Source organism: Pyxicephalus adspersus, chromosome 7, assembly GCF_032062135.1.
Source record: "Pyxicephalus adspersus chromosome 7, UCB_Pads_2.0, whole genome shotgun sequence".
Lineage (NCBI taxonomy): Eukaryota > Metazoa > Chordata > Amphibia > Anura > Pyxicephalidae > Pyxicephalus > Pyxicephalus adspersus.
Genome location: NC_092864.1, coordinates 66261413 through 66279165, shown reverse-complemented (window position 1 = coordinate 66279165; position 17753 = coordinate 66261413). Strand labels below are relative to the sequence as shown.

Sequence of the window (17753 nt, the reverse complement as noted above, 5' to 3'; positions counted from 1 at the left end):
TGATGAGTACATTGGAGCACACATATATGTCACATATGATGAGTACATTGGAGCACACATATGTGTCTATAAAAGACAACCTGACTCTCTCACATTTCATTGGTGAGAAAAGGGCAGACAAATGTAAAAATAAATCTCTCTGTGATGATGAATGAGATTACTCTAATTCTTCTCAGCCTATTATTAGTAGGATCACACTATGCCTTCCTATGTTACATATGTGTGGTGTGATTGTCAACATTTAGGAGGGAGCCCGTGCGCACCATCACCTGCCAGGGCATAATCTCTGGGAAAGATAATTGGTGAGAATACTTTGCAGCACCTCCAGCACAAATCTAAGACAAATCTAAGACAAATCTATGACAAATCTATGTTGCTGCTTTGCAGCTTGACTGTTCAAATATTTGTTTGTCCTGGGCTGTATATTATCCATTGGTGAAGGACAGACCGGACACCATGACTGGACCTTGTAACAATCACAACACTGCCATGAAACGCACGCACACACACATATAAATGTATATAAAGGAAGAAGTCAAGGATTCCAACATTTTCTGGATAATTTGTGATTGATAAGCCTGAGGACCTATCTCAGTACAGGGATGCCCCCCCAATAAACGAAGAAGAGGGTCATGTTGGAGAACATGTTTGGCTGGAGTTGAGGTTGGTAATACCGGAAGACTAATTGGGTCTCGTTTATTAAAGCTTTTCAAGGCTGGAGAGGATACTCTTTCATCAGTGAACCTGGGTGATCCAGCAAACCTGGAGTGAATTTCTTCAAAGTCATTTGCTGTTTGCTATCAATTGTTTTTAATCCTGGATCCAATACATTTTAGGTTAGCTGGATCACCCAGCTTCTCCAGCCTTGGATAGTTTTAATAAATCAGGAGCGTTGATTTTGTTGTGGAGGGGAGCAAGAGTGGAGGGAACAGGAAGACACAGAAAAATTAGATCAAAATCAGCTGAGAGAGGAACAGAGGACCCTGCGAGGCCACCAGATCTTCCTGTCCTTCCGACAGACTAAATTAGCTAAATTACATTAGTGAGGCCGGGGAAATGTCAGCACATTTTATTTAAAAAATCCAAAGTTGTTCCTAGTTTTTTAGTAAAACATAGCAGTAACATGTTATCCTTATAAAACCAATGATCTCCATCGCAGGAATGGTTTGCCTATGTCAGTAATGGTCTTTGTGTTCCTCGTTGCTGTTACTAGAGATCATTTCTACAACAGAGTTCAGTTTTTTTCTGATGCATTCCATAACTCTGCTTTCAGTGCTATTTCACCTTCTGTCTTACAAAAAGGTTAAGAGTGGCATTTTGAAAATGTATCTGTAGGCAAAATGTGTTTATTTTGCATGGAGTGGGAATTTGTCTTCTCAGTTCACTGCTATATTTTACTCGTCACCATTGCACAGAATCATAAGGGGTAGATAAATTAGAATATTTCCGATTTATCCCCAAAACAAGAAGTGAGGGGAAATCTTCCAGAGGGAAGCACCTGATAACTGTTCCCCAAACTTCCAATACCTTTGTATCTTTGGTACACAAACAATAAACTGGTATCGGTTTTAGTTTGGGCTGTGCATACATATTAATGTCAGGCTGGGATGGAAGGGAAACATAATTCATCTCTAGCACAAACACACTTTTCCATGTGTTGTCTTAAAAACAAAACAACTGCTTGTAACTTCATTTACACACTGCCTCTGCTGCATTGATATTCCAGTGTTATCATCCTTTCCCAATCTGTACACTACAGAACACCTCCCTACAGGTAAGACACCCTAAAAAAAGAAAACTAACTCAGCTACACATCTAAGGACTAGTAAGCTGCAACTTTTTTGCTCTTAGAGACTCTTTAAGTTTGAAACAAATTAGTTACCCCACTCTAACGCTAGTGAAAAAGAGGTAAAGTGGTAGCTCACATTTATAGTATACTACAAAATCATTTTGCATTAAAATTGCTAGAATTTTGGTAACTGCAAGGTAAGAGGATACAGATTGTCTGCAAATGCTTGATCTTCTTACCAGGTTCACCAAGCTCTTAAACCTAGAAGGTGGTACAACCAAAACTATTTAGTTGGCTTTCAGCAGCGTGTGGACCCCTTAACCCTGTAAACTAATATACTTTTCTACAGCACATTAGTATGTACTTGATGATAGTTTGAAGGTGTGTATATGATCTTGCTACATACATCTCCAGTGTTCTACCCAGAGCCTTTGAGCTGGGCGCACCACCCGGCACTTTTCAGTAACCACCCAGCTGTTTTTGGAGGAGTTGGGTCACAATACAGGGGCTATAAATTCTTCCCACCTGGTTTATAACATTTCTGGGTTGAACGCTGCACCTCTATCTGCATGGGGAAGGAGTGAGATTCTTCCAACCTCATACAAAATACTCATGTGTCAGCATTGCCAGAAAGAAAAGAGTGCGAGTTGCCCCAGCCGTTACCTGTTCTGTGTTTTGCTTGTATAAAATATATTAATTATAATATTCCAGATATAGATAGAGTGGTGATCCACGTCACATAAAAATATTTTGGACATCATAAAATCTCATTTCTAAATCTCCCGGCTTTGCCTGCAAAGGTCTCCCACTATCCAAGCAGTGCTCATATTAAATAAACAATCCTAGAAATCAGCATTAAACACTGTCATAATGACTGTAATTCACCATACGTCAGATAAAGAAATGGAACTGGTGGAGAATTGAAACCACCAGCATCTGGCAAAAATCTGAGTTTTGAAAGGATCATACCATTCATCTTACATGAGCACCACTCACCATACAAATACTTTACCTAGAAATTTATATTCCAGATAATTCCCATATAAAGAGTCTATAATTACCTATAATAGTCTTGGTTACTTTTTTTCTTTCAAACAGCTTTAGTTTGCATTTACTTATTTATATGATTCATGTACAATTTAGGAATACTTTGTACTGCTTCCTGTTAAAATAATAAAAAACAAGCAAATCTGCTATCGATGACCACAATATAGTGGTATTATATCACATATCAAGGAGCACAGAGAGAAAGACATTAAAAAAGAGATTTTTTTATTGAAATTTAAAATGAAAAAGGAAATGTGTAAATATAGAAGTTGCCACTGCTGATTTGTTTCTGATGGTGCAAACACCAGTCATCCTTACCCTCTAAAGTCACTAACCTGTAACAAACATACGTATCAAATCTCCTGAGACCAGTACAGTGACTCAGCTAGTAGGTAGGGATATAGGATAGAGGTGAAATCATTTTGTTTAAGTGCTACATAAGTTATTAGTATTTATGCAATACATTACACAATACTACAGATATGTAATATGGATAAACACAAGCCTGGACATATGTTTCCAAAATGTAGAAGCCAGTTCCAAAAAAATGGAAGACCGTGTAAGTTTGATCAGAGATATGCTGTTATCACCTGCACACAGCGACCTTATATGCTTTTTTCCACCCCTGATATAGTCACATACAGTTCTTTTAACCTCTTTGAGTCCTGATTCTAATACTGTAGTCTAGTTATGCCTTATAATAATGGGGCAATAACTTCTTATAAAACACACCCATTAACTTACTAGATGGGCATATCATGTGACAGTAACCTGACCATCAGTCACGTGGCACAGGGTGCAGAGGAAGCTGTGCTTTTTTTTAGGAGCCCACACTAGTCAGCAAGTGGATCTGTGTAACTGAGCTCAAATCATCTTAGTTGCCAGGTTATTTTTACAGTCTCCATACCAACTTGGCAATTATTAATTATCTAGTCCTTGGTTAATGAACCATCTGCTTTAGATATGAGTTCATTGATTTTATATGTGTACAGGTAGTCCCCGGGTTACATACGAGATAGGGACTGTAGGTTTGTTCTTAAGTTGAATTTGTATGTATGTCGGAACAGTACATTTTAATAAATGCAATTAGGACAGATTTTGTCTCAACATATTATTAGGCAGTATGATGTCAGTTACTGTATAAAATCCTCACTGTAAGGTAATCACAAACAATGCAAAAAAAAAAAAAAAAAACTTCATGGAGCCTAGACATTTGTTAACTTCTGGAGCAAGCTGTGCTTTGATATGCAAAAAGAGGCAACTGCAGAGTTTGTCATGGTTATTAGGAGTAGTTACAAGATGTTACAGATCAGCTCCACTTAAGATCAACCACAACCTCAGCTGTATTTAACAAAAGATTTCTTCTGCAAATCATGCAAACTATCCCCTATCAAGCCTCTGTCCTACTCAAGGGAGCAGGGAAGCCATGTTCGTATCTAGGAGTTGTCTGTATGTCGGATGTCCTTCGGGGACTACCTGTATTTGTATTTTTAAGTAAAAGAACAAAATGTAAAAGACTGGCATGAAAACATATGAAAAACCACTAACACCAACTGGCCTACTGAAAAAATCAGTAGTCAGTGATCTTTTGGTAAGATCACTGTTTTCTGGCAAAAGATCCTTTACTACTTTGACATGTCTATATCTCCTAGATTGTAAGCTCTTCGGGGCAGGGTCCTCTCCTCCTTCTGTGTCATTGTTTGAACCTGTCTGTCATTTGCTACCCCTATTTAATATTCAGCGCTGCATAAATAGTGCTATATAAATCCTGTTTATTATTATTAATAATAATAATAATAATAATAATAATAATAATAATTAATACAAATAAATATAATATAGCTAGCCTTATTCAGAAATAGCTTAGCAGGACACTTAAATAGACTCTTGATAGAAAACAGCTGACCTAAAGCTAAACTTCCTTAAAGGAATTCTTTGTCACAAAAATACATTTAGAATAAAAAAAAAAAGGAAACATTAATGCTGATTATGAAGATTAGAACTTGAGTTGTGTTTTGCTCTGCAGCTCTTAAATTTGGCACTGTTTTGTATAACATTACATAATTCAGTCATGAAGACATCATGTACTAGTTTTTCTGTTCAAAAATATTTGCCTTCAAAATGAAGGGTGGGGAAGCACTTACCCATGCAACTACTATAGTCTAAATAGATATACATATTTGTTCATCAGAATCTTCATCGCTAAAAAGAGTTTATGTGAGTTTGTAACGTTATGTACTCCCACTCTGCACATAATTCTAAACTGAATATAAGCAAGTTGTCTTGGTTCCCCAGGTTGGTACCCAATTTTTTTTTAATGCTAAAAGTGGCCAAATCTAGACAAATCTGTCCCAAACAAGGGCTGGTGGTTACACATCCTCATATTATTAAACAGTATATAGCGCTGACATATTACACAGCACTGTACAAAGTCCATAGTCATGCCATGAACTGTCCCTCAAAGGGGCTCACAAATGTCCCTATCTCAGTCAAATGTCTTTAATACAGTCTAAGTAAATTTTAGAAGGAAGCCTATTAACCTAACTGCATGTTTTTGGATTGTGAAAGGAAAGCTGAGTACCCAGAGGAAACCCACACAAACACAGGGAGACCCTGCAAACTCCATGCAGATAGTGTCCTGGCCGAGATTCGAACCTGGCACCTAGTGCTGCAAAAGCCAGAGTGCTAGCCACCGTGCTGCCCTCCTATTCCTAAACATATTTTATTTTGTTGTAGAGGAAGAACCGGCACTTGTTAGGTACTTCCATCTTGCCAATTTAAAGGGTAGTATCTTCTAAAGTACAGAGATTTACCAACAATCAGAACATTTCTATACATATGACTAAGTGCAGAAAAATCACTTGTAAATTTGAAATTGCTTTGTGTTACCCCCTGAGGTAGCCCTGAAACACCCAATAGTTACCTGAATATTAAACTAGGTTATTGAACCAGGGAAAAGATTGGACTTTTCTGGCCACCTTTAGCCCATAATCTGAATGCTGAATTTGAGAAACCTTCTCATCTATTTTTATTCTCAGTTTACACTCACTTGACCTCCAGCCATTTATCGCAGAGAGAGAAGGCTCCAAAAGCTGATAGCAAAGTATTTGTGTTTGCTTGGCAAAAAAGAAGAAAGCTAAGATAATAAGACATAGGAGTCTGTAATAAAGTGTCTCACATAAAGTAGGATGTGTAAACCACTTGTATCCTTCTGATTTCACAGGGTAGAGGTCAGGGTGGCCATTTAAATACACAAATCTCAACTGAAAACGTGACGAGATCTCTTAAATAAAGTGTTTTGTTAGGTCAGCTCTAACAGTTTTGTTAGGTCAGCACATGTTCAAAAACACATAAAAATATATTGACATAAGATTTCTGCAACTAAACAGATTTTTAAAAGTAACATTGAAAATCTGAGATTATTGTGAACACTTGTTGAAATAATTAGTTTGCACAAGGGCACATATGCTGTGTGGGAAAAAAAGAACACTGTTAGCAATAACAGACTTCTACATTTTGCATATACAGTGGTACCTTGGTATAAGTCTTTAACCCGTTCCAGATCCTTGGACTTACACCAAACAGGACTTATACCAAACAAATTTTTCCTATAAGAAATAAAAGGAAAATGATTAATCTGTTCCCATGAAAAAAATCCTTTAGTTATTGGCATATTTTACATTGATGGGACTGTATGAAATAATTTAAACACTGCTTAATACTAAAATACATGAATACAAAAGTAATTAGATGAAATAAATGAAAATTTAACCTCCCTTTACCTTGCTGAGAAGAGTAGAGTGCCTACTAGGATGGTGCCTACTAGAAGGGAGGAGGAGGAGATGTTATGTAATTCACAGAGAGTTATAGCGCGGGTTGTTCACTGAATGGTAGAAACTGGCGTACTGACGCTCGTGGGCAGTCGTGGCTTTGTCTTGGGAGAGGTAAATAAGGGTGACGCGCGGTGTTATGACTCATTTTGACCCATACAAGTTCTAGCACAAAGGTTGTATACCAAACAAAAATTTTCGTGTCCAAACAGGACTTATACTACCAAGTTGGACTTATACCGAGGTACCATATAAAATACAGAGATATGTTGTTGAAATATTTTAATTGAAAACCCTCAGTAATTCTGTGTCCAGGAAAATTATCCAATGAATTTAGTATTTAGAGTGGTTATTATTGCTGCCATTTTCACTGACACCAATGCAAAGGAAGGGGGTTACTGCCAGTGACATAAGAGACAGAGGGTGTATTATTGCTGCCAATGACACCAGGTAAGCCAGGGTTATTATTACTATCACTGACAGCATTAAAGGAAGGCATCATTATTGCTGATATTGACACCATTGCTGGCACTTTTGCTATGGGATATTATTACATTTCACTGGCACCAATGCTGAAGCTCATTATTGCTGCCATTGACACTAATGCCAAGGCTTAATATTGGCTGCCACTGACAGCAATGCTCAGGTTTTTTTTTGGGAGCACATTGCCTCTATACAGGCTAGTTTGACATAGGGATGCAGCAGTCAGAGATAAGCAGAGGGGCCCATTGACTATTTAGTTTCCTGGAAAGGGGAAATCTGCAAAAGCAGCAAATTTAGCAAGAGAAAAGGTAGAAAAACTTTTCATCTAATCATTCTTAAACATTTCCAGATATGACATCAGTTGCACTGCCTTTGCACAAACATAGATCAAGTGAAAAAAAAGGATATTACATTTCACTTGGACTCTACTATATAGATGCTATGTACCATGTAGTTCATGGAAATACTCATATGAATACTTAACTGTCTAATAATATATGTAATTATGATACACTAATTATATTTCTTGCAAATCATTCTTTCAAAGAGATATACTTTTCTCATCTCTGCAAAATAACAAGTGTATTAACAAAATCAGTTTGACTTACATTCGGTTAAAAAAAACATTAAAAAAAGCAGCACAAAAACATATTAGTCATTGCTTGTTACTAAATGTAGAGCATTAAGTTGTTATTTCCAGAATTTTAATGATGAATGATTTTATCGAGTATGATTGACACAAACCCCCAAAGGTAAGATACATACAATATAAAAGGACAATCTGACAATACAAACCTACATGCCTCTTGGCAATATTATTATTATTATTAGTAATAATAATAATAATAAACAGGATTTATATAGCGCCAACATATTACGCAGCGCTGTAAATTAAATAGGGGTTGTATGACAGAGGGATACAGACAGTGACACAGGAGGAGGAGAGGACCCTGCTCCAAAGAGCTTACAATCCAAGAGGTGGGGAAGTATCACACAATAGGAGGGGGATTTGTAATGGTAGAAAGTAGTGAGGGTTTTAGGAGACAGAAGAAGATGGGTAGACAAGTTTTAAAAAATGTGTTTAAAGTGCTCTTTTAAATGAGCAGATAGTGGGAGCAAGCCGAATAGGATGAAGAAGACCATTTCAGAGAATTGGGGCAGCTCAAGAAAAGTCCTGGAGCCGTGTGTGTGACCAGTTTATGAGCGAGGAAGTCATTGGAGGAGCGAATTGTTATTGAACATTGTTACTGAGTAATAGTTAATTTATTAAGAGGAAAATTTTAGATCAATTTATCTTTTTTTGGCGTCTTTTCCATATACAGAGAATGATCTTTCCGATTGAAAGAATTTTGCAGTGTTCTCTAGCATGGGAAAAATTGCAGGTTCTCAAGTATACCAAGAAGGCAGATTTATAGAGAACCTCAATGACCTCTGACAAAAACTTGCATATAGGTGCAGGAGCATATTAGGCAAAGGAAGTCTCTCTACCAGATTTCTTGAAGCAAAGAGGAGTGATCTGAAGATATCATTTACATAACACAGTGGTGGTATTGTAAATTTGACGAGAACTTTTAATTGATTTCCTATTCCTGGTGGACATAAGAGAATACATATGTATGTCTACAAATTGCATTCATCCATTACTGCATTTAATATTGTCTTTTGTAACGAGTATTCTAATGAAACCCAACCTATATGTTACACATATTGAACTCAAACTTGCCTCATAGAAGACTTCGAGGATTACAGACCATTTTAGCTTTTGGCAATTTTGTTGTCAAGGTCTCGTTCATGTTTTTAAGCCATGATGAACTGACTTCCTCACATAATCTATGCTCAGACCTCCACTCCTACCCCCTACCCATGTCTACACAAAAAATAGACTCAACAGAATTTAGTTCTCATTGACCCTTCCCCTTTCTCCTCTACACATTCCAACTGTTTAGCTATGAGCAAAGCCGACATGCATAGTTTGAAAAGGGAGCCTGCTGCGTAACACCTAGCAATGTAAAAAGATTACTTTTTACAGAATGTTACCCAAAGTGAACTTGTTTCTGCTGGTATTTAATGTTATTGCACCGCCGTACTGGATCTTGAAAAATATAGATACTTAGGTACAGAGCTTCAGTTGGTTAATATTATTATTATTAATAACTTGTATTTATATAGATCTGACATATTACACAGCACTTCACAAAAATCCATAGTCATATCGCTAACTGTCCCTGAAAGGTGCTCACAATCTAATGTCCCTACCATAGTCATATGTCTTTATAACAGTATAAGGTCAATTTGGGGAAAACACAGGGAGAACCTGCAAACTTCATACAGATAGTGTCCTGACCTGGGAGCCAGCGCTGCAAGGGCCAAAGTGCTAACTTCTGAGCCTTTGTGCTGCATTCAATTTATAGTTCATAATACTCATATATCTAATCATTAATATACAGATTGTTGCAATCATTGAAGTGTATCTATACCCCAAATTTTTTTTTTGGTTCAAGTAGATTGTTGAAAACATTTTGTAGTAAACCCCTGAAGGTTTTATTGCTGTTTATAAAGTTCACTAATTAATATCTCCCTAGGTAGTTGGACTAATCATGTCCAACTGTAGAAGTCTTTGTCCAAGCATAGTTGTTACCATACAGACAGTGTAATGTGTTCATTTTTTAACAGTCACACCCTCAGGAAACATCTCAGTTATCCAATATGTTCTTCCTGTATGAGAGTGTGGAAGTCAATGAACTTGTACTTGTTCCAAAATGTGCAGCTCAATTTACCTCTGCAGGATCAAAAAGAACTGCTTGGTAATAATGTGATCGGAATCAATGATTCTTGATAATTATGCAATGCTTGTCTGCCCCCGATGTATGGGCACCTTAAAACTAAACTTCAGGCTACTTACCAAGAATAAATAAAAATATGGTAAATATATTACCTAACAAAAGTGTATATGTCTGTCTTAGCACAGTCTTGCCCGGCAGGACAGGGGACCTGATCTTCTCCACTGCATTTTCCAGTCTTAGGCTACGTACACACGTCAGATGATTCTCGTTCGATAATCGGCTCAGGGCTGATGTCCAACGAGAATCTGTTTATCTGTAATTTTTAATCTGTTTATACAGCGCTTGTCGTCAGACTCACCGTCCTGGTGGATCCACAGCATGCCAGTGCATACAAGTGGCATTACTTGCACCTATAGGCCTCGTCCCCACTATCTAAAAAGTGTGTTGCTGTTCATTATACCACAATGCACAGCCACCGCACATAGTGGGAATGATGCCTTAGTTTTGTCCAGAAGGAAATGATATCCTTTTGACATTTCTTTTCCTCCTTTTAGCAGACATGCCCTTGTTGTCTGCACAGGAAGTCCTGCTAGGCTAATAAGACGTAATAAGTGAAGGGGTGATAGGTTTTTACAGCTAGAGATGGGAATGTGGGAAATTGCACAGCTAAATAGGATTTGTTTTAAATGTTCAGGTTACAAACAGTAGAATTGGAAAAGTAGAAAGCCTCTATGTAGTGTCCGTATTGAAGTATATACGAGGTGTGATGTTAAAGTCTCAGTTTAATCATTTACGATATAGGCAGGTGAATATTGCAGAAAAGGCTTCTCTTGTGCATGCCAGGAACAATGACAAATGATCTTTGGGAGGTAAATGAGAAAGAAGGAGGTAGTGCCTTGAGATGGAATGGGGATAGGTAAGTAATTGCCGGTTTAGGCTATGTACACAGGTCAGATGTATCTTGTCCAATAATCACCTCAGGGCTGATATTGGTCGAGAATCTGATGTGTACAGCGCTTGACGTTCATGGATCTGTCCTAGCGGATCCACTAACGCTCGTAATGGAAGTGTAGGGGAGAGAGCGCAGCGGGGTGTATGTACTGCGCTCATTCAGTCTTTTGTCATGAACGATAATCATTAAACATGTGTACATAGCCTTAGTCCCGCTCTAAAGCTTTTAAAATACAAACAAAAACATAAATGAGGATAAAAAATAAAAAGTAAAAAAACAAATGGTGGTGGGGTCTCATGCCTTGTTTCCTTCAGGCAATTGCCATACTGTTTCACATCACATCATGTAAAGAGGAGCTAAACTCTCAAAGCTGTTTCCAAAAGGGTAGGCAAAAAACCCCCCAAAAACTATCACTTGTGGCCTTCATGCGGCTGATATTTTACCAGTACTGAATGCCTTGTTCTACATTCTGCATGTCTCACGTGGAGGTGCCATCTTGGCAGAGCTGTACGTACTCAGCGTGAGTGCCTCTACCAAAGCGAACCATGAGCAGCACAATAATAACTCACCAAATCTTGTAACTCACCAAAATCTCTCACCCAAAGGCTAGCAGTCAGAGGTGTTAGTATCTTTTATCTCACGCACCAATTATACAGTATGTACAGGAGTGTCAAGGCACACTACCAGTGCATAGGTACTTTTTTAATACTCACTATAACATATATAACAATAGCATATATAGCAGTCATCACTTTTTGTATTCTAATCAGTTCCAATCCTAAATAAGTTTAAATGTGGAGAAACCTGTTGAGCTGGTTATGTGGCATTATGAAATCCATTTTCAATTGTGTTTATTATTATTCTCCAATAGGTGTTAATCCCTAAAGTAAAGCTTAAAGCTCTGGGATGAATGTCTAAATGTCCATGTGATGCACAAGTCTCTATAGGGATGTAGTTTTGGTTCTACAGACCAAAATACATTTACATCATATAAAAAAATCAAGAAAACTCACAAGCCCTAATTTTAAGTGCATTTTAGTAAATTGTAAAATATGCGAGTTTGTAACATCTATTCAGGATTATAAAAAGTAACTCTTATAAATGATCTGTCTGTGGAGTGAAGATCATATTCTGTTGTTCTTACCACTGGACCTTTTCCCCAATCCTCTGGCATGCAATGCTTTCTTTTGGTTTTTCTTTTCAACTGTTCCAGTGATCTTTAGACACAACATGCCAGCTTTAGACATGCCACCAATTCTAAGGACAACATAAGTGCTCTTCTTAGACAAATTTGGTTATTTAGCAACATACTACCCCACCCTCAAAATCTCTGAATATGTTTAGTATTTACCTGCCCTGATTTTTACTTTTGCTATTTATTAGTTATTTAATCACATTATTTCCTGGGGTATAAATAATATCTTTCTTTTTAAAATGTTTTGAAATATTAAACATTTTAATTTCTATGCCTTTAGAGGCTGAAAATTTATATATTGGGGCTAAATACCTGTGATTAGTCTTTGATGGAAAGGGCTCTATACTATTCAGTGGTATTTAAAGCTGAACTTGTTCAGTTTTCTGCCTAACCCCTTTTAGCCAGGTGCACCACCCGGCACCTTTCAGTAACCACCCGGCTGTTTTTGGTGGTTACTGAATAGTTGGGTCACAATAAAGGGGCTGCCACCTGCCTACAATTGCTTCCGACTAGCTCAAAAAGAATCTGTGTTGAACACTGTTGTTTTTGTCTAGGAGGAACATAAAAATCAAAAATACCTACCTGTTGTGCAAAGCGTAAGCTTGCAGGAGTTAGAAAAAAGTTAGGTATAACAGCTTTTTATGGTCCTCCTGGAAAACAGACCTTTTTTTATATCCCTGTTCTCTGTAGCAGTGCTTTGTATGTAAGTTCCCTGTGATGAATAGAGTGTCCTTAAAGGTAACTGTAGGTTGGATCATGGGTATTACATGGCCATGGATGGGTGGGGGGCTGCTCTTTTGCTGCATGCACTCTGCTAATAAATCCCCGTTTGATTTCTCAGTGGTACCTCCTACATGGTAATTAATCCGGTACCCTGGGCAATCATCCATTTTATCCAGTCCAAGAAACAGGCCTGGTTATATGTACAATATGTATTTCACTTCTATTTTTGAGCATTTCAGCTATATCTATTTTTCTAATTCTTTTTTGTTTTCTTACAGGGTGATCGCATGTGGCATTTTGCTGTGTCACTCTTCTTGGTAGAGCTCTATGGAAACAGCTTACTGCTAACTGCAGTATATGGGCTGGTGGTAGCAGGCTCTGTCCTTCTCCTTGGGGCCATCATTGGAGATTGGGTAGACAAAAACCCAAGATTAAGAGGTAATTTTCTTTAACACTGTCCCTTTAACACTCTATAATCCTAATATAATATTATACATCATTATAGCACAGAAAATCAAATGTTTAAATTGTTTTTAATGTACATTACCCTCAATAATTCCCTCCTCCATCATTCAAAAATATGGTATGGTCAATATTTTACCCACTCTCTACAAAGTAGTTTTCATGTCTAGATCAATGCTTGTTTTCAGAATTATTATCAAATGTACAGTGTATTTCTGTGGAAGATATAGATATTGCCAGCACATTTTAGTAACATCCAGCTTACACCTTATGGAAGCATCAAAACAAAACCACATTATACTGTCATAGAGGAATTCCAATCTGCCACATTATTCTAACTGGAAGTAGGTTTTTGGAGGTAGCAAGCCATCTCTTACTATCAGGAAGTGTCAAAATGTACAAATTAAGCCTGATTCAATAAATCTCTTTAAAACTGGAGAAGACAGACTATCATGGCAGAACATGGATGATCCAACAATCCTGGAATGGATCTGGTCCACAACAGAAAACATTTGCCATCCAATAGCATTCTGCACTGTTCCCCCATGATAGTATAGCTGCACTTTGCACCATCATTAGTTTCACAACATTGATTTTGTGTTTTAGTACCCAAAACTGAACTGCATATTCAAGATGAGGACTGACTAATGCTTCGTACAATGTCAGGATTATATCTCGATCTCTGTAGTCTATACCTCTTTTAAAATAAAAGAGAAGTTGCTTGCTTTAGTAATTGTGGCTTGGCATTGCATGCTGCTAATGAGTCAGTGATCTACCAGAACATCCATTCTCCATTATTAAGGCAATACACACATGCAATAACTGTCATTGGAAAGGATCAGGCCCATGCATGAACAAGTGTTGTACATACAGCGCCGTTATTCTCCATTCACTTCACTTGCATTGCGGTTGTCCATCGTCCATGGATCCGCCAGGGTGATCATTCGGCCGATGAACGATGACTGTACACACGGAAGATTTTCGTCCAATATCAGCCCTGAGCCAATTTTCGAATGTGAACCATTGCATGTGTGTACGTAGTCTAACTTCTCTAGTGAAGCAAGCATGTTTTAGCCCCCAAGTGCTAAGAATTTGAAGGTACAATAAATCTTATGTACCAGGAAATCCACAGCTAGTTTTTAGTAGGAATTTAAATTTATCGAAGCTGCTTTGGCACAATTACCATTATAAATTTACACATTTTTTATATTTAGATTCACTTTAACAAAAGAAATCTAGTCCATAGTATTTTTCTATAGTAGTTATAGGGGGAGAATGATAGAGGATGAAGTGTGGGTAAAAAAAGAAAGTTGTGATTGTGTGAACTTTCAAATTGTATTACCATTGGGATATAACAGTTGGGCGTTGTCAGGCTTGTTTTTCTAGAATGCCAAAATTTCAATTACCATGTGATTATTCAGAATTACAAAAGAATTGGAGAAAAGTAATACATTTTTTATTCCTTCATGCCCAGTAATATACTGTAGTTGCATGTATATATGTGGATATTTGTTCACCCCTAATATTGTTGTATAATCGGTTGAACCAGCCAGTTGGTCTGGCAATACCCAGGACATTCATTGTTTAAATGTTTCTAAAGCTGCGTACACACTTCCAAGTTTTGTCGTTGGAAAGGATCTTTCACGATCCTTTCCAACGACAAGGGAGTGCACGATGCATGAACGGTGCTGTACATACAGCACCTTCATGCTCTATGGAGAGGGGAGGGGGAGAGCGACGGAGCGGCACCCTGCTGCGCGCTCTCCCCTTCCCTTTCATTAGGATCGGCTGTCGTCCATCGTCCGTGGATCCGGCAGGTCGGTCGTCCGGACGATGGACGACACCGACTGTACACACGCCATGCATCAGCCAATTATCGGGCGATAAAAATCTGACGTGTGTACGTAGCTTAAGTACTATTACTGGTCACAATGAAGATTAGTTGAATGGCGGTGGAGAGTTGGCAGGCAGATCAGATCAATTAGAATGCATATCATGCGACTGGGAACTTTAAAGCTTGTTTTTGACTGTGTGGATCAACCTCCAAACCTTTAGATAGTCCTTGAGAACGCTGCAGACACAGACTGTTACTGGTATTGTACTGTAAGACAGTAAAATAAACAGGGAACACAAAAGTAAAGTACCGTAAATGAAATACGTGATATTACTTTAAAATCACAATAAGCAGTTCCATCAGAGGTACTTTTGGGGTCCGCTTCATCAGCAGTTATAATAAAATTAATAAGGGGCAACATATTATTATTATTATTATTATCACACAGTATTTATTGCATAACTAGCGTTGACATATTATGCAGCCCTTTACAAAATCAATAGTCATGTCACTAGCTGTCCCTCAAAGGGGTTCACAATCTAATGTCCCTACCATAGTCATATGTCATTAATACAGTCTAAGGTCAATTTTGGGGGGAAACCAATTAACCTAACTGCATGTTTTTGGAACTTGAGAGGACCAAACACGGGTCACACTAAGGAAAAGCAACCACTGAACAATTGTGAAAAAGAAAGTTATAAAAAACAATCCAAGAGAAAATTCTAACAAATGACCCAATTACCCGTTACATAGAAAACCATTAGAATAATCAGGTTTTAATTCTCCTCTTCACTCATTTTCAATATCGACCAAGTTGCACAGCATACCAAGGACAACAAGAGGGGACAGGGCAATAACATGTAGACTGTGAAAATGGCGAGCTAGAAAATGAGTCTAGATAATAAGTATCTAGGAGATCAAAGGGTCATAATAAGAAGCAAACTAGTAAAAGAGCTCCAAAAATGGATTCTTTATCATATCAATGAATGAATATACAGTATACAGTATTAATAGTCAAAAATATTTGTCTGATCAAATATAATGAACTACATAAATATGGACTGAGTGGTGTCAACTCTGTCCAGTTGCCCTTTGCTAAACTACACAACACTTTTCTCTTGGATCTCCAAAACATAAAGGCTGACTATTTTTTAGCCCAAAGTAAGAACTAGTAAGGCTCTTGGAGATAATATAGGAATTGAGGAGAGGTCACTGGACATAAAACAGATGAAAGAACATAATTTCAATGTTTTATCATACAGACTAAAGGAACGCAAAATACAACTTTGTTGTTTAGGTTTACATACACTATAGAGTCTGCCGTATTAAATGTCATGTGTTCAGTCAGACACCTAACACCAGCATGGCTGCCATCTGTTGTGGCTTTTATAATTGTTTTGTTTTCAGAAATACAACTTTTAGTTTCAGTCGGTTTTCATATATATTTGATTTCATTTGTTTTTTTCTGATGTATTGTAATAAGGGTTTGGGGTGCAATACTGACACTATGAAAATTAACATTTTAAAAAGCAATACAGACACAAAGTAAACTACCACGTTCTGGATATGAGTGTTTGTTTTATCAACTTATCTGATGGTTAAAGCTGCAGTGAACAATGTGTATGTGTGAGTGTGTTGATAAGAGATTCAAAGAGAGCAAAAAGGAGAACATCTTAAAGAATAAATTATCTGAACAAAGACAGATAAACACAGACATTGCAGCTGTCTTCACACCCAGCTAAACCCAAAATTGAACAAGGCAAAATTGTAATAGCAATTAGTCAGCTAAGTGATTACTAAAGCTACATACACACTTACAATAATTTATACACACGATCCTTTCCAACGACTAACGACTGCACGAAGCATGAACGAGTGCTGTACATTAATCACCAATCTGCTCAATGAAGAAGTGAGGGGGAGAGGCACCCTGCTGCGCACTCTCCTCCTTTGCTTCCATTAAAATCGTTCATCGTCTATCGTCCGTAGATCCGCCAAAACGGTTGTTCAGACAATGGACAACGGGCGCTGTACACATGCCAGATTCTCGTTCGATACTCATTATCGAACGAGAACCATTGGACGTGTGTACGTAACCTAACAATGCATAGAAACAAAGTGGTGAACAAAATGGCAGTTTTACGGGCCAAATGTGCTTGCACATTGCACTACGTCTCATTTTCTACTATCTCTGAATTCAGACAGTGGGAGGGTCAGTAATGTGACACTGTTACATTCAAAACAATAGATACAATGCTTCAATTCCCAGCATCCTTCCCAGTATTTTTTCTACAATAATAGGTGAGACTTTCACAGAAAAGGCATTGAGCAATTGAAAGAATTTAGTCTGTTGATAGGAAACTAAAAAACAAGATAAGTCAGGGCTGGATAGTTGCCATATACATGGAAATATTTAGTCAATATTACCCAATTCTCATCCACCCGGAACTACCAATATGATCTCATGTAATCACCATTAGTTTTAACCCCCAAAGAGTTGAAATTTGTCAGTAAAGCTGCGTACACACTTCCAATTTTTATCGTTCAAAATGAACGACGAACGATGGATTGGGCAAAAATCGTTCGTAAAAAAAGTAACCAACGACGCCGACGAACGAGGAAAGTCGTTGGAAATGAACGCCTGGACCGTCGGAT

At 37.7% G+C, this 17753-nt stretch overlaps 1 protein-coding gene across 1 annotated transcript in view; it reads left to right on the top strand.

Annotated features, from left to right (window-relative positions):
* Positions 1-17753, top strand: part of SLC40A1 (solute carrier family 40 member 1) — a gene marked incomplete in the record, with an annotated part of 32391 nt that overhangs the window by 1725 nt on the left and 12913 nt on the right. The window contains 1 exon segment of the mRNA XM_072418814.1: positions 13081-13240. Within this exon segment, the coding sequence (XP_072274915.1) occupies positions 13081-13240 (160 nt within the window).